Source organism: Rattus rattus, chromosome 9, assembly GCF_011064425.1.
Source record: "Rattus rattus isolate New Zealand chromosome 9, Rrattus_CSIRO_v1, whole genome shotgun sequence".
Taxonomy (NCBI): Eukaryota; Metazoa; Chordata; class Mammalia; order Rodentia; family Muridae; genus Rattus; species Rattus rattus.
This window is the reverse complement of record NC_046162.1, coordinates 95,861,067-95,879,832: the sequence shown is the minus strand read 5'-3', so window position 1 is coordinate 95,879,832 and position 18,766 is coordinate 95,861,067. Positions and strand designations below refer to the sequence as shown.

The following is an 18,766-nucleotide window of genomic DNA, read 5'->3' as shown; positions in this document are numbered from 1 at the left end:
TCCATGTTAGTAATGAACCTATCAAAAGAATTTCTCATATCTGATATCATGATTTTTTTTAGTATTTTTTCTTCTCTCATACACTATATCCCAAAATCAGTTTCCCCTCACTCCACTCCACCCTACTCCTTACCAACACCCAGGTCCACGCCGCCTCCATTTTTTTTTTTTTTTTTTTCAGAAAAGAGGAGACCTCCCAGCGATATCAACTAAACCACAGCATAACAATTTACAATCTCAGTTTGGCTTTTCTTTAGGTTTTCATGTCTTTGCCCTAAACACTTGACTATGAATCCTCTCTCTCTCTTCCATTATGTTTGTCCTAATTAGCTTCAGCTATCAACTTGACACAGTCTAGAATCATCAGAAAAAATATGTACTGAAGGGTTGTCTAAGTCAGATTTGACCTGTGTCGATGTCTATGAGAGACTGTCTTGATTAATGATGAGTGTGAGAGGTCCCAACCCATTGTGGGCAGCACCATCCCTAGGCATGTGGGCCTGAACATATGAGCAGGCTAGCTGAGGATAAGCCAGTGAGCAAATCGGAGATTGATCCATTGAGCATTCTGCTTCCATGGTTTCTATTTGAGTTCCTGTCTTCATTCCCATGATGATGGCTAAGTTGCTTTTAGTCAGAGTGTTTTATCACAGCAACGGGAAAGCAAACTTGGCTTTTCGCTTGTAATTATTTTATCAATTATATTAACATTAGGATTGGTAATTGTATTACACAATTGTAATGATCTATTTAAAATATGTAATTGGCTTATTTATTAACCATAACTATAAACCACGGTAATTTAAAGTCTTAAATATTCTGATATTTTAGCTCTATATCTGGTTCTAATGAATACTTTATATTTGACAATATTTTTTCTCTCGCTGTTTAATGGCTCTCTTTTGTTAGAATGTTATACACCATATATAAACCAACAGTAGGAGATAAACAGCCTTATCCTGAGAAGTAGGACCATTCTATCAGGCAATCAGTGGGTAGGTTTAATTAGTCTAGACAGTAAGCCTCAGTTTTGTTATTACAGTTACCTTTGGTCCACCACACATTTCTAACCAAAGAGTTTTTTCTTCACTCTCAAAGCCAATACGAGCACTTCTGTGACCAGATGAGTTGAGTGGGTTTTTTTTTTCTTCTCAAACAATTCTCCAGCAGACACCAGCTAGAGAATTCAGTTCAGTCCTGACACTATCCCTCTCATAGCTCACAAGTGGAAGATTTGGTGCTTCAAGACTATCTTCTCTTCACTCCAGTTATAACTAGTATGCTTAACCTGGCTGCAAACCAGAGTTCCTGTTCCTACCAGTCCCACCTTTGATATGATGAGTTTGCTTGTACAACTCACAGAAATAATTACATTTAATAGTTCAATATAAAGGAATTAACTTTTTTTTAAACATTAATTTGTTAGCGTGTGTCTCTGTTTGAAAAGTACATAATGACGTCCAAATGCCTCCATTTATTATGACCCTTTACAGTTTGGCTGTAAATATATTCTTTTTCTTTCAATATATAAATGTTTTATTGTCCTCAAAGAGGCCCACATTGTCCTTGTGATCAGGATCTTGTTTCTGGAGCTAGGAAACTGAGGTCTCACTCATCAGCCTGCTGCATGGTTCCCTCCTCAGACACATAGATGCCATCCAGAAACTTCCTGATATCTTTGTTCTTAACTGTTGTGACTTGCTGAGTCAGAGCCGCTGAATTTGAAGCAAGTTCAATATCATTTCCTTCAAGGATTAGTTCCTTCTTCTGGGCTTGAGAGACAGAACAAGCAACACCTGTCCTCATCCAAACCCTGCAGATGTATTTTTCACCCAAGTTTCGGGTTTCAACCAAAGACCCATTCTCCTGAATAATGACATTGATAGGGAAGGGAGCATACACAGACCTCATCTTGTAATGGAAGACCAGCGTAACACCCTTGATCATGTTCTGAACGTGACTGCAGATGGTTCTGACAGTGGCCAGTTCCTTCCTGTTACCCCACCACTTGTCAACACGGAGCCTTTTCTTTTCCTTTCGTAGAAGACTCAGCTCTACATTGATGTGATTGAAGTCCCTCCACAGAGTTCCCCTGGGGCCCTTCACAATGACAGTGCGCCCCTCAGAGTGATGTCGACATTTTCTGGAATGTCGACGGTCTCATTGCTGAGAATGGTCTTCATTCTCGCAGTAGATGGGGCACAGCTGTAAATATATTCTTAATGGCTTATTTTTGCTTATAAGTGGTTTGCCCATAAGTATGTATGTGCACCATTTTCATGTCTTGTGCCCAGATAGGTTAGAAGAAAGAGTCAGCTCCCCTGGAACTGAATTACAGGTAGTTGGGAGCCACCATATAGATACGAGGGACTAAATCTCGGTCTTCTGCAAGAACAACAAATGCTCTTAACTGCTGAGCCATCTCTTCAGCCCACAACTCCAGGTACTTTTAAACCTCCTCTTCTCTTGAACTTACGTTTCTTCTGCTACAAATACCCTCCCCTCTCCTTTGTACACTTTGTTCTAAACCAGTCCTTTAAAATCAGTCTTTGAATTCTGTGTCTTTGCTCTAATGTGCTGCGCGCACCTCTGCCTTTACGCTTTGCAGATTGAATCGCACCCACTCTTCTTCCCTCACTAAACTAGAAACTCACTCTTCATTTTAGATCCCAGGAAACACTCGCAGAGCACAAGGTTCTCAGGGCAGCTTGTTGAGTTGATTTTTCTGAGTACATCTAAACAAAATAGATTTTAACAAGAAACAAAAGAAACTTCTTATCAGTTACAGGAGATAGACAACTACAAGCAAGCAACAGGTAGAGAATTCTGTTTTTTTTGTTACTTATGAGCAATTTTTAAAGGCTTTGCGGCAGCTTTTTAAATGTTGTAATCTATTCTCTCCTGTGGCAGTACTTTTAGTTTATTCCATTGGAATTCATGTTGTGTTGATACAAGGAAAATGAATACTCTAGAGTATTATATACGTATTACATAAAATCAGAGAGTGCCTAGATTGTCTCTGGAGGCAGAGACCACATGAATATAATTTCTTCTTTTCGAGACAAGATCTCACAGTGTAGCCCCTGCCGGCCTGGCATTGATGATCCTCCTGTTTCAGCCTCTTGAGTAAAGGAGTACAGGGGTCACCTAGGGGTCATCCTAGTCCACCACAACACCCAGCAAGAAATCACTTTTTTCACGGTACCTCACCCATATGTAATCAAACTATGACATATTTGGCATGGCCATGATTTTATAAATTGTCACTGGGAATGCAGTCATTTTCAGTGAAGTGGAAATCATTTTAATTCCTCAGTATGAATAAATAAGCCAGCTAAATCATATTCCTCACAGAACTCTTCCCTCGCCAACAGCTTAAAAAGCTTTATAGGGAGTTTATTATATTCTTTTTTATCCTTCTCATATTAATTAGGGAGACATCGAAGGTTTTCTATGCCTTATCTAAACTTCTATTAAAAAAAAAATTAATGGAGAAGTCGGGAATGGCACACCATGGCTCTAATCCCAGTACTTGGGAGGCTGAGGCAAGAGGATCAAACATTAGAAGTCTCCCTGTGCTACATAGTAAGACCTTGTCTCAAAAAATAAAGTTAATGAAGGTGACAATGTTTTAAAAGTCAGTTGCATCATCATCATTATTATTTCAGATGACAGTGGTGGTGACAGACCTCGATGGCGCCCTTGTCTCCCTGGCTTCGGTCAGTAACAGTAATAACAGCTGTGCGGCGTGGACAGTTCAGCAGTTGAGAATGTAGGAGCATTCAGTAGAATGCCGGCGTGTGGTGGGGAGGGTGGGAGATGATGGAGATGTTCATCATTCACAGTATTTCTGCTGCTTGTTAGCATTTTCTTTCGCTCTTTTGGTTACTAATACTGTATGGTTTACTTCTCAGTATCATCCGGTGGCTTCTCTTAGTGGCCAAATGAGTGCATCAACGTCTCAGATCCAAGTGAACCAGTCCAAGCCTGCTCAGGTTCCTGTCCTATGCTTATTCTTAACCATTCATGAGAGGGCTTGAAATTCAGTTCTTCAGGAGACTGCAATACAGTATCTTACTGCAACACTTGATGGTTCTTTTTCCTTTAAATATTATCCAGCAAGCTTCGATAGAAATGTGGGGTTTGAAAATGTAGGGTAGAAAATAACAATAGGACCACAGTGACCTGCTTCTACTTGGCTGTGCTTCTTAATTTTAATGCTGTTTGCGTATTATCATTGTTTTGTTTCATTTGAGACAATGTTTTGCTATGTAGCCCAGGCTGGCTTAGAAATTAGCTTAATCATACCGTCTGACGTCTCCCAAGTGCTAGGATGGATGGTAGGCATATGTCACCCTACCCAGCTAACCAGTGTTGATAACTGTTTGAAGTTTTAAATACAGCTATTTTCTATCATTTTACTGAGGATTAAATTTACTCATGTGAATTATATTAAAATACAATTATATATTATATGTTGTAGAATATATGTATATATAAATAGGTTTATAAATAATAATATAATATCTTAAAAATATAGAACATGTAATATACAGAACATACAGAATTAGCTGGTTCCTTAGGCCCTTCTCAATAACATTTATGGATGCTGTTCCAATTTCAGGACAATGGAAAAAAAGACAAAGAACAGCAGCAGGACTCCTCAAAGGACAAAAAGGAAGAAAAGGACGAAAAGGACTCAAAGAATAAAAAGGACTTAAAGGACAAAAAGGAGGAGAAGGACAAAAAGGAGGAGAAGGACAAAAAGGAGGAGAAGGACAAAAAGGAGGAGAAGGACAAAAAGGAGGAGAAGGACGAGAAGGACAAGAAAGAGGAGGACAAAAAGGAGGACAAAAAGGAGGACAAAAAGAAGGACAAGAAAGAGGAGGACAAAAAGGAGGACAAAAAGGAGGACAAAAAGAAGGACAAAAAGAAGGACAAGAAAGAGGAGGATGGAAAGGAGGAAGGTGATGAAAAGGAGGAAGAGGACGATGAAAAAGAGGTAGAGCCACCCTTGAGTAATCAGATGACAGTATGGCGGAGTAAGCTGACTGCATTAACTTCCTTTTGAAGAAGGAAAAGGGTGGATGGTCAAAATGAGACAGCAAGGGCAAAGGGCTAACTCAGGTTGATTATTAAGCTAATGTTTTTTCAGTTACAGGAAACTCTCGCAGGCAGGTAAATTATCTCTGAGGAGCTGTTTGTTATAAATTACAACAAACAGCGTCAGAGCAGCTGCTCCCCTTACAGATGCAAGGAGCCTTTAGGGTAACTTCATTATTATGCTAAAAATATAATCTCCATGTTAATCACCTACCTTTGTGTTTAAAATGCAAGGCTGCAAGACAAAGGATACTTTGGAAAAAGGAGGCAACTGAGATTAGTTACAGGGTTTCACACTAAGTTGACTAACACAAATTTTTTAAAGATACTATTATTATATACAGGAATAAAAGTATCAAATCCCACAATATCACCATTATTCAGAAAGTTAATCTTGAATTTGCTTTAACTCAGGTGAAAAAGATTCCAGTTCTTTTTGGAAGATGGCATTTTCAAAGATCAAATATAACTATGAGATGGCCTTAATTACGTTCATAGAAAGTATTGTATAATTTGGAAATCAATGAACAACTGGAATAGTATCTCAAGTGTATCATTTCATTGGCAATAAGAAGATAATGTTTAGTTAATATATTTGATAATGTGAACACAGGAAACTGACATGTGGTTTACCTCTAGAAAAAGTACAAAGGAATGTTTAGTAACTCTACAAAGTAACTCTCCTTTAACTGAAAGAAAGACAATACAGCTTTAAGGAAAAGCAATTCATTTTGAAACTGTTTCTTTTCTCCTTTCATAGACATCAACAAATCCATCCCGTGCATCAGACACTAGTGACCAAGGGACGGAAAATGTAAAGGCTGAGGAGAAAGTCCCAGGTACAGAAGTAGCCTTTCTCCTGACACAACTGAATCTTAAAGTAACAGGAATTTTTATTTTATTTTTATTTACTAATCATTTTATTTGTTTACATTTTGAATGTTATTCCCCTGCCCGGTCTCCCCTCAATGAACCCTCACCACCCCCTCTCCCTTTTGCCTCTAGAAGGGTGCTCCCCCACCCACCCACACACTCCCTGCCTCACCCTTTTAGCATCCCCCCTTTCTTTGGGGCATCAAGCCTGTACAGGACCAAGTCCCTCTCCCCCCACTAATGCCAGATGAGGCAGTCCTCTGCTACATAAAAAAAAGATCCTGAGAGGACCTTGTAGGTATAATTTAAGCAATAGGTAAAGATGGTCCTCGCTGGCTACAAATCCTTTTGAGGCAACTCCATGACTATTTATTCTGTGCTAATTAATTAAGAGAAATTTTAGCTAAGAGCCAAAAAGGTTTCTAGCAGGCAACATACTTAGCATAAAAAAATGAAAAACTCTGTGATCTGTTTTGCTTATTGCTTTTTATCTTGTTCATGCTTGATGACACATTTATTCTTCATAACCCAAAGCCACCCATATTCCTGTCCTTTACCAAAATTTCACGTGATTATGCAGATTGGAAGTTTATAGGATCAAAAAGGCAACAAAGGACTTTCACTATAGCCATTTCTACATCCACATACTTAGTGAAATTCTGTACCAACAGAAATATTTTACAATATTTAAAATTGAGAAATTTCATAAATTCCATCAATTCCAATTCCACCCAAACACTTGGATGTTTAAGTGTGTTTAGCTGGTTTAGGTTGAATTAAAATAATAATTATAAAAGCAATTTTAAATTTTAAAACTGTGTAGGTGACAGTCATAACTTCCAAAAGCTTTTCTGAATTATTATTCCTTTAGATGAATTAGGAGAAATTATTTATATGTTCTTATTAATATACATCATATGTATACCTTTTAAAAATTAAAACTTTCCAATCTTCAATTTGTCTATATTTACTTTTATTTATGTGCATTTTCATTATTTACCTCTGTCTTTGTGTGTATGTGTACATGCAAGCAGGTACCAAGAAGGTGTTGGATCCCCTGCACCTGGGGGTACAGGTGGTTGTGAGCCTCCCAATATGGCTGACAGGAGCTGAATCTGGCCCTCCGCAGGAGCAGCTTAGTCACCACTGAACACTTTTCCAGTACCTCACTCCTTTTTACAAAAATGTTTTTATCTTGAGATTTTTACTTAATAACACATGTATCCTGGGAGTAACTTATCTACCCATGCAGGGCAATTTCATTCAAACAAAGCTCTTTTTTTTAAAAGTTATATTTTGAAATTAGCTTGCTAACAGGCAGATTTTCATACAGCTTTTTTTATACATCCTTGGTTTTGATTAATTCACCTATTAATCCCTCTTCTTCTCCATTCCCATGGCTCCATCTGTTCTCAATCCTTCAATTCTCAATATTCTTTTCTTCTTTTTGATTAAAAATTTTAATTAATGTAATTTTATACAATACATTTTTATCATACATTCCTTCCACAGATCCTGCCTACCCACACAACTTGCTCTCTTTCTGTTTCTCTTTTTCTCTCTTTCTCTCTTTCTCTCTTTCTTTTTTCCTCTCTTTCTCTTTCTCTCTCAAACAAAAGCAAAAACAAAAAGAAGAAACAAAACAGAAGCGCAACACACACACACACACACACACACACACACACACACACACACACACACACACCACAAATGAAGACCAAAATAAGCAAAAGGCCAACAAGACAAAAAAATGCCAAGCAAAAAGTCCACCAAGCCACCATCGAGTTCATGTTGTTGTCTTGCCCACTGTTCCTGGGCACAGGGGCTGCCCCGCAGTGTGGGTGATGTGCCCAGTGACTGTCCACTGGAGGAAACTGACTTCCCTTTCGTCAGTGGGTAGCACTTGCAGTTAGCTTCTTCTTTATGCGTGGGGCCCTGTGTCCACTTCCCACTCTCAATATTGCAACCTCGTTTGGCTTGAACCCATGCAGGCCCTGTGCACACTGCCACCACCTTTGTGAGTTCACACGGGCATCAGTCAGTCCTGTTGTGTCTGGAAGACACTGTTTCCCTGGAGTCATCCATCACCTCTGGCTCGTCCCCTCCTGCTTTTCTCAGTGTTATTATTATTTTTTTTTACAATTTCCAGCTTTATTTATTACTCATTTATTTAATGTGTGTTAATGGTACACATGGGGAAGTCAGAAGACAACTTGTAAGCGTTCATTCTGTCCTCCTACCATGTGGACTCCAGGGATAGAACCTGGGCAGTCAGGCTTGCCTGCAGGTGCCTTTGCCCACCAAGCTGTCTCAGTGGTCCCCTTATTTGGCTAACTTTGAGAACCTCTAGCAAGCCTTTACCTGTCCTTCACGTCACCACACTCCTTCACTGTCTCATTTTAACTTCCTCCTCATTTCTGCCACCAGCAATAACGCAGAAGTACACTTTGTATTTTCCTTAATTACTCGAGCCAGCTTTAAACATTAACTTTTCATTTAAAACATACCAGACAGGATTGCGATCAAGGAACTTGATTATAAATTCAATGAAGTGTTTAATTAGTTTGTGGACAATTTGTACCTGCATGACTTCATACATGTATTCTGCCAAGAAATTTATTGCTTCCCCACCTCCTCCCCCAAAATTTAAATTGAGCCTTTGTGTACTTTCCTGTTCTGTAACTTTCTACTTCTTTCCTATGTGTAGTGGAGGGAAGTGTGCTCCATTTATTGCTCTGTTCCTCACAGCATATATGTGTGGAAAACATCATGGCTGCTCTGTATGATATCAAACAAGACATGGTGCTCTTATTTACTCGATAATCAGTTATATTAAACCTTAAGTTTAGAATCTTTCTTAACATAAATGTGTATATATAGCACAATATATGATATATATATATATATATATATATATATATAGCGTGAAGAGGAACTGTTATTACAGCTTCAACATATCAGATGAAGTATCACAATCCTTGTTATATACTTGTCAACATTATACTATCTTGCCAACCAGCTACCAAAATGCACTCAGACTCTTGTCTCTGCATAGAAAATACAAAATACTGTGGTTGAATGTACCAAATCAGTTCTTTATACCAGCTATTCTTTTCAAGCTATGAGATTAATTTTCATTTTAGAAATCCATAAACAAACAAAACCTATCATTTGCACAGCTCTGTTCTTATTCCACAAGCTCAAAGATTAACTAAGCTCGGCAGGAAACTCCAAGTTCTTGCATCTACTGACTTTCAATTCCAGAGCTCTTTGCTGGGATTACTGGTCCTTTTGAAGCAGTTCCATAATGTTGAGAAATGCTCGTAAAGGCTAACAACTAGGTTTCAGAAGGGCCTGTGTTGAAGAACAGCATTTAGCTTGCCCAACAACTGCCCGGCCAGTTTCAGCAAACCAGTAACCAGCCCCAAGGATGTTAAGTTACTAAAAGAATCTGTTGAGGCTTATGATGATAGAGATTATTTAATTCCCACTTATGTCCTTACCTAGATTCTGTATGAAGTACGGCTAGCAATGGGCCATGCATTAAGTGCAGGAAACTCAATATGTCACGTTTAAATCCTCGCTATTTCACATTACGAACAAGGGATTCTCCCACGTGCCTTCCTAGAGTTGAAAGTATCCATGCCTTAATAATATATGTGCAGAACACAGCGCTAATAAACCCACCCAACAACTTGGCCTTCCTGCTGTCATTCGGTAGCTTTACGCTTTGTTCTTCTAGTTTTGCATTTTTTTTTTTTTTGCAGTCATTTCCTTTTCTATATTTCTCTTGATCATCTCTCCTCCCTTCCCTATTCCTTAGTTCTTCTCTTCCTTCCCTGGTATTTTCTTTTACAGGGCAGGACACCGATAGTATCATAATACTGAATTAAGCAATGTGGTTCCATTTTTATTCGTTTGTTTTTGAGACAAGATCTTACTATGTATCCCTGGCTGGCCTGAAACTTACTATGTAAACCAAGCTAGCTTGGAACACAGAGATCCGCCTGCCTCTGTCTCAAACATGGAATGCTCGAACTAAAGACATATTCTACTACACCCAGAAATGGTGGTTTTTTTTTACCTTAAACAAGTTAGTATACATAAATGACTTTTGTAAATTATAGAGAGTGATGTAAGTATGGTTTATTAGCTATATATAAGATAGGAATATACTTCATTTTCAAAAAATAATAAAAAAAATTAAATTGCTTTAAAAAGAAGTTGACTAGTGGCTAAAAGGGTGAGGGTTTGCACGTTGGGTTAAGAGCCTGAAAGTTTCCTAATCCTAGGAAGAGTTTGGAAAATTGATTCTGAAAAACAACGCTAATGCTTCAAATAATACCCAGGACATAGTGAGAAATCAATCATTGTTTATGGAGTGGCATGTAAGTGAAGCAATCAGTCTAACTGGAAGGGTTTAGGATTGCCAAAGCACAGACTACCAAAAAACCCATTTAAACTATATTCAATTAAGCTTCTAAACTAACTTGCCCTTGGGGCACTTCTGCAACTTGTGATCCTTGAATTCCAAAGTCATCCAGAGAAAAGGCAGCTTCAGATAGACTCCTGATTTATTTCCCCTCCCACTGCTGCACTTCCCTTCCTTTCCTTGATTTTTTATGGCTCCAAAGGAGAAGTGTTTAACTAGGATTATTGCCTAGCAACCTAGAATGGCCTACCACACTAGCAGGCTGCAATGAATAGAGAGAACATTCTAGTTTATTTGTGGGTTTATTAACGAGCCATTGTAGATGGGTAGGTATTAAGTTGCTGCATATCTGTAACACTACTCTTAAATCAAGCAAGAGAAAAGCAAGTATGTTAAAGCCCGCAGACTTAAAACAATTGCTTTCATACTTTTCTAAAAGAAAAAAAAATAATAAAGATTTAAAAAAGAGGACTACGTACTAATAAGTATTGTGAGTATTTTAGTTTTGTTCTATGTTGCTATGATAAGAATACCCTTATGAAGGAAGCTTGAGGGGAAAGAGTTTGGTGGCTCACTCCTCCAAGTCTGCAGAAAGTCTCTGTCAGGTCACATCGTATCTATAGTGAAGAGCAGAGAGCAGTGCAATTCATGCATGGGTTCCAGGACTCAGCTGCCCTTCCCCACCCGTACAGTCTTGGATCTCCGTCAGGAATGAGCCACCCACAGTGGATAGGTCTTCCCTCCTCAGTTGTACAATCAAGATAACCCCCCACAGGCATGCCCAGGGGTCAGAGCAGTTCTAGATTTTATCTGGTTGCCGGTTAACACTGACCATCACCAGGACAAAACAAAGCAGAGGCATATCCTACCCTCTCCCCTTACCAAGTGACCACTTCATTTGCAAATCCCACTGACAGATGGGAAAGCTATATGTGATCCCTCCATAGTTTCCTCTGACTGAAATAAGTGATTTGGCCACAGAGGCAACAAAAAGCCTAAGAAGGGTCCTTACATACCATCTATCAAAATGGGTTTTCCCGGCTTCAAAAAAAAAGATAAAATATAGCCTTCGCAGTATTGACTTTTCTACAGTTTATTTTAGAACAGCAAAGCCTTTTTCTAAGGAAAGCTTATAATGCTCTCCAACTGTGTGATAATTTGAAGCTTAGCTGCTCTGGTCACAAGAAAGCTCAGAGTCCTGTGATTCTAAGCAGGATCTGAGCAACTGTTACTGTGGGGGGACTCCTTTATTTTTGTTTTAAATTTTGTTTTTATTATCTTTTTCAAGTATATGCATATTCATGTGTCTGTGAGTGTGTGCATGTGACTGCAGGTGCTTTAGGAGGCCAGGAGCATCAGATCTCCTAGAACTGGGGCTATAGGTGATTGTGAGCCAACAACCATGGATGCTGGGAACTGAACTCAGGTACTCTGGAAGAGCATTACATGTTCCTAACCACTGAGCCATCTCTCTGGCCCCTACAACAGGAAGTCTTACTCTGGTGATGTTGATTGGAATCAGTACTTTGGCTAAGGAGGAAATAAAAACCCAAAGGAAGGTTTACAAGTCTCATTCACCGTTGGACCCAAGATATTCCAAAGATGAGTTCTCAAGGGTTTCTATACATTTATGCCAATCACCAATTTAATAATATTTCTTGCAAGTGTAATGCTTGTACTTATGACTATGTTATGTTTCCTGTTACTATAAAAAAATAAACACAGGTTAGGGTGACTTATAAACAGCATAAATTTAACTTACAAACAGCATAAGTGTATTATTTAAAATTACAGAGGCTGGAAAGTCTTAAGATCAAGCAAGACTGATTTGATGTCCACCTGAGGCCTCCCTCAGTCTTTGCTTCTGACACAGTACCTTGAATGCAGTATCCTCCTCAGGAGATGAGAATACTGGGTTGTCAAATGACAGAGGTGGTAAGGACAACAAATGTGGCCTAGATAGTTCTCTTTAGACCTTGTAATATTTTTTTTTAAATATGTGTTTGTGTTTGTGCCTGTGCGAGTCTGTATGTACCATGCATGGATAGTTGCCTGGGGAGATTAGAAAAGAGCACTGGGTACTCTGGAACTGGAGTCACAGACAGTGTGAGCTCTCCAACATGGATGCTGGGAATTGAACCTGGATCATTTGCTAGAACGATAAATGCTCTTGACCACTGAACCATCTCTTCAGCCCCACTCTAGCCCTTTTGTAGAGTACTAATTCATCCTTGAGGGCAAAGTCTTCAATAGAAGACGTCCCAAAGACCCTATTTCATAATACTGTCATATTAAGTTCCAATATACAGACTTGCAGGGACACAAGCACTCATACTAAAGCGTCCTTGAATAACAATATCTGTAATAGAGGCTCAGAGGATGAAGTCACTTGTGATTAAGCCCGACAACTTGAATTACTTCTCTAGAATCCAAGGAGTAGGAAAAAGAAACTGAAAGTTGTTCTTTGACCTCCACACCCATACCACGACCATAGTACCCTCCACACATACACAAAATAAATAGAAGTAAAAAAAAAAAAATCGTGATTCTGTCTCTTAAAGAAACATGTGTAGAAAGGGAGATACATGCAATAATTTTTGTATAGGATTATTTGTTACAAGAAAAAAACTGGAAACATCCCAATATCTACCAAAATGAGAATGGATAAATATACTGTGATATAATCATATAATAAATCATTGTCCTACAGGAAAAATCAAATGAAGTAGCTATACCTACAATATAGATAACTTTTCTAATTATAACATCAAACATAAGAAGGTTTGATATGAAATAATTATATAAAATTAAAAATGAGAACAATATATATCAGTTAGATATAATAAAATATATTAAAATATATGAAGATGATAAACAAATTTAGAATAGTATTTCTCTCAAAGTAAAAGTTGTGAGAAGTTATAATATATAGATAATATTTTTATTAAGCTAAAACTAAATACATTATTTAGTAAATCATCATCATTCTTGCAGGCCTGAATATTTCATAATAAAAATTAGGCTTTTAGGGGTTGGGGATTTAGCTCAGTGGTAGAACTGCCTAGCAAGTGAAGGCCCTGGGTTCAGTCCTCAGCTTTTGGAAAAAAATAGGCTTTAAAAATAGCCATTACTAGGAAATTATGGAGGCTCTGTATCTTGTCCTTTTATTGCAGCAATAGTATTTATTGAGTTATTACTAATTAAAACATGTTTCAATAACTACTTTTCCATCATATTAGGAATTAATATAGAAAAATCAGATATGTTTCTACTTTTATCTACATCCACAAAATAACAGAAGCAAAATGAAGTAACACAGCAGTATATAGGCACAGTCCTACTCTGCACACCTATATTATTCTTAAGTGGATAATATCTGAAAAGATCCCAAAGTACTTCATCTCCACAGCTACGTCAGGAAAAACAAAACAAAACACACCTTAATATTCCCATTAATTCCCCCATTCCAGTCAACTCAGCAATCGTGGGGGCAGAAGAAAATACCTGGTGAGCTAATTGTTCAGAGTGTGAGCCAACCATGTCCTGGGCCCCCAGGATCAAGCCAGTAACACCGGAATAAAAACCTTACGAATATCTGTACTGGTGTCATGAAAACTGGGTTGTTTTCATTCTCAGTTAGACTTTCAAAATTGTTTGCAAAACTAGTTATATGTGTATTCTGCCCTACTCTCATGGCAGGTATTTTATATTTTTTTTAATCTTTCACATCAATTCTCTGATCCCATCGGTCCTTCATTTTAGCAGAATTTATTTTCTCCATGGATGATGAAGGCCGTTAGATGGAAAATCTCCCATTTACTGGGCCCTCATTCCACCTACTCTGACCCTCAGGACCTCATTTCCCTCCTTTATTGTCTGTTTTTCTTTCAACTGTCCCTCCTCATCTCTAATATGGTCATATGAAGAAAGGAAAGAAGGAAGCGGGAGGAGAAAATGAGGGAGGTAGGGAGTGGGAGAGAAAGAGACAGGAGCTGGATGGAGTTGGAGGTCAACCTTGTCTCAGAGATAAAGAACTCACAGAGTAGCAACAAGTGCATTATTTAATAAAGGCTCTGAATTGCTCACTGACTTCTGATTGTGTCAATAGCAAGTGCTTTTTATGGTTCAAGTGATTTGGCCTCCGGCTTTTGTTTTGATGGTGTTCAGGTAAACCACGTAAAAGGATGTGAAACCATTTGAGATTTTTATTGTTCTTAACTGTATTCTAAAGTCACCAATTAAATTCTATTTCGAGTATTTCTTCTATTTTTTAATAAAAAATTATGTGTATGTGTATCTGTGTGGGCCTGAGTGTAGGTGTCCACAGGTGCCTAAGACGTCTGATCTCTCGGGAGCAGAAGCTACAGGTTCCTGGGAACCTCGTCCTGGGAACCCACCAGGATCACTACCAAACCACCATCTCTCCAGCACAGCATTCCTAGTACTTCTTACATTTACATTTATTTATTAATTTTTTCTTCTCAGCTGCTCCAACAAAGGACTCCCTTGCACTCTCCAAGAATGTTGTGCTTAAAAAACCTGTAAAAGTGATTCTTGGCATAGATGAAAGTGATCTGAAGTCCAAAGGACAGCTGCCGTGGAAGAAAAATCTTAATTTGAAGATAGAGAAGAGGGCCCAGGCCATGCATCAGAAAGTATTAGAGAATGAGAACCTGAAGAAGGAACAGGAGAAGAAGGTCACAAAAAAGCCCCCTAGGGATGAATTGGCTAAAGAGTGGTTCAATACTGAAAGCATGACCCTGAATACCCGGGCGTACTTGCTGGACAAGCTCCTACCCACCCTGATTCCTGGAGTGGAACAGATGCTGATGCAAGTGGAGAAGAAGAAGCTTTTGAGCCAAGCTGACATCCCAAGCAAGTTTGATCCGATTAATTATTTGGGGGAATACTTAATGAGACACAATACTCATTATGTCAAAGACCCAGGAATGTCTGGCTACCAGAGGGTGATGAAAGAGGTCACAGAAGAACTGAAGGTTCATGTTCCTGATACGATCAGCAACAGGTACGGCTTGCTGTGTGCTCCACTGGCGCTCTTTCTCCTTTACACTGAAAAGCTGGTAGAACAACAGAGTGAATACAGACAGGACTTGAAAGAAATGATTTTATAGTTAGACAAGAAGCACTTGTTGGCTGGGGCAGGGTGGGGGAGGCGTGGCTCACACTGGTAATCCTGGCACTTGAGTACTGAGGCTAATTCAGTGTCCTTTTAATAGTTCTCATGGGTGGGGAAATTACTTTATACGACACACATATTTTCCGTTTTGTAATTAGTATGTGTGTGTGGGGGTGCGGTGCACATACGTATGGCACGTGTTGGAGGTCAGACGACAACTCTTGGGAGTCAGTTCACACTCACCCTCCACCTTTTTGAGGCAGAGTATCTTTTGTTTCTGTTACTGAGCTATGTGCTCCAAGAAAATTCAAGGTTACATAGTAAGGCTCTGCATATTTTGAGTTTCTACTATGATTTACATTTTTTTTTCAAAGCACTGCAAGGCCTAAGAAATTAAAAATGAGTTTATTTGTCTTGTTTAATTGAGACTGAGTTCTGCTTTGCAGTTCAAACTGGGCTTAAATTCACTATGTAGTCCAGGTTGGCCTCAAACTCATTGGAATCCTCCTGCCTCTGCTTCCCAAGTATTGGTTTATAGCCTACACCACCGCACCTAGCTAGTTATGTGGATGTGATTGTCATATTAGGACTTCAAGTATATATTTATCTACAGACTCTCTTCATGACAGAGGAACCTAATTCAAACATTTAAAAAACATATATTTTAAAAAGTTGTGTTGAGTAAGCTGGGCACGGTGCACACACCTCTAGTCCTAGCACTTAGGAGGCAGAGGCAGGAGGATCTCTGTGAGTTTCATGCCATGTGTCTATGCAAGTGTCAGAACTTAGAGTTACAGATGAGCTGCCCTGTGGGTGCTGGAATTTGAAGCGGGTCCCCTGGAAGAACAGTCAGTGCCTTTAACTGCTGAGCCATCCCTCCAGCCCCTGAGAAATGATTTTCTTAAGGGTGTGGCCCTGGTAGGTTAGCCTGTGAGTACACCTGTGGGTATATGGGCAGCACAAACTGAACTCAATGTGTTTTAATTTAAAAATATGAATAAATAAAGAACAAAAATTGGCAAGGTGAGGGGTAAATGTGATTAAAATACATTTTATACATGTATGAAATTCTTGAAGAATTAATAAAATAGTATATTAATAATAGTGTAGGAGCAGAACATTTGTCTAATGTGGACACCCTGGGCCTCAACCTCCTGGATATTGGGATTATACGTATGCATAATGGTGCCAGCTTTTGGATTTCTTTTTTAAACTCTAAAAATTTGGGCTCCCAGTAACATTGACATAGTCATTGATTTGCTTTATCTTATAATTTATATAGCATGGCCTCAAAATAATAGTGACACAAACCTATGACTCTTAAAAACTAGATCAGTTGTTAGATTTATCCAAAGCTGTTTATGTATTAAAGGAGGTCACACTAAGACAGAAGAAAGCTGGGCGTGGTGATGTAGGATCACCACGAGTCTGAGGCTAGCCTGAGGTACATAGCTTGTTTCAGGAAGGATAGCCTGGACTCCAGAGTGGAACTTCGTCTCAAAACAACAAAAACAAGCTCTGAAGAAACTAGGGTATGTTTGTTTTATGTGTATGAGTGTTTTGCCTGTATGTGTGTCAGGGCACCACATGTATGCCCGGTGCCTACAAAAGCCAGAAGAGCACATCAGATGCCCTGGAACTGAAGTTACAGCTGCTCAGGAGCCACCATTTTAGATACTAGAAATCAAACCCTGGTTCTTAACCTCTGAGCCATTTTTCTAACGCCCCAAATCAGGATTTAAAATCTTTTATTTACACCAAGGAAGATGTTTTACTTACAATTTATTTTTAATCAGTGTACACAATAGTGGGTTTCCCTGTGACCTTTTCACCCATTCCCATCCCCCATTACTTGTTCCCGTTTCTTCTCCCTCCCCGTTGTTTCTATTCCTCCTCTGATACACATGACTGCATGCCCTTGAAACTATTTATGGGTCATGAAATCCAAATTTCACATCATTTTCCCATGCCACACAAGATATTAGTATTCTTTTGATTTAAAAAAAATACCTCTTTGAAATATATCTACCAACTTTCCTGTCACATAAAGCCAACCTGTGAGTGGGTTGGGTTCAGTTTACTGAACCCTAATATAAATACTATTTACAAGGTCTCTCCAAGATCTAAAGAACAATGTACCTCACAGCTCATAACCTCTCCCCAAATCTCCATATTTTCCTCCATGTGTCTTCTGGTAAGCCTACACCGAAATTGATTAAGAAACCTAAAATTCTTTGTGTCTGATTCAGTGTCTTCTCTCTAGGATAAACAGCTAGTTATATGTGTGGATGTGAAATTTCATTATTTATTTTTATTTATTGGTAGTGCTAAGGTTGCAACCCTGGACCTTGAGGATGCTGGACAAGCACTCTGCCACTGAGTTACACACCTAAGCACCAATAATTCTTTTAAATTATATATATATGTATATATATACATATATACACACATATATATACATATACATATATACACATATATACACATATATATATACATACATATACATACATATATATACACATACACATATAGATACATATATATGTATATATATATCCCTGTGTAAGAAAACTCTAAGGTTTTACATGTGTGTTCTAGTTTGCTTTCTGTTGCGATAATAAAATACTCTAACCAAAATCAACTTAGTAGGAAAAAGGGTTTCTTTGGCTTATACTGCTGGATCACAGTGTGCAATTGATGAAAGTCAGAGCAGGAACACAAACAGAAAACAAAAGGATGCACTATGGAGGAACGTGGCTTGCTATCAGAAACAACAGAGGAGCACTGCTCACTGGTTTGTTCACTAGCTCATGCTTAGCTACCTTTTTTATACATCCCAAAACAGCCTGCCTAGGGAATGGTGCCACCCTCAGTGGGCTATGCCCTCCTGTATAACTTAGTAAGCAAGATAATCCCATTAGCCTCTCTGATGTAGACAATGCCTCAGTTGAAGCTTCTCCTTTGAGATGATTCTAGGTTGTGTCAAGTTGACAACTAAATATAACCAGTACAATGTGGAAGTGGACATCTTTTCGATAGAAAGAATGGTTCAGAGAGTGTGATTCCCTGCTTAGGACATCAAAATTATCTGAGGTGCTATGGATTTCATACCCAACACCCACATGTCCCATATATTCAGATTCCTACATTATTCCTCAGGTTTTCCAGAATCGGGTCCTCTGGGGATGTATTTAAAATAAATCCCACTGCAGCTTACT

The 18,766-nt window shown here is 38.7% G+C and overlaps 1 protein-coding gene and 1 pseudogene across 1 annotated transcript in view; one reads left to right on the top strand and one right to left on the bottom strand.

Annotated features, from left to right (window-relative positions):
* Positions 1-1,608: 1,608 nt before the first annotated feature.
* LOC116910107 lies at positions 1,609-2,183 on the bottom strand (annotated as a pseudogene).
* A 13,048-nt stretch (positions 2,184-15,231) lies between these two features.
* Positions 15,232-18,766, top strand: part of Efcab5 (EF-hand calcium binding domain 5) — a 97,252-nt gene continuing 93,717 nt past the window's right edge. The window contains exon 1 of the mRNA XM_032914129.1: positions 15,232-15,434. Coding sequence (XP_032770020.1) covers positions 15,232-15,434 — 203 coding nt within the window. The remainder of the gene's footprint in view (positions 15,435-18,766) is intronic.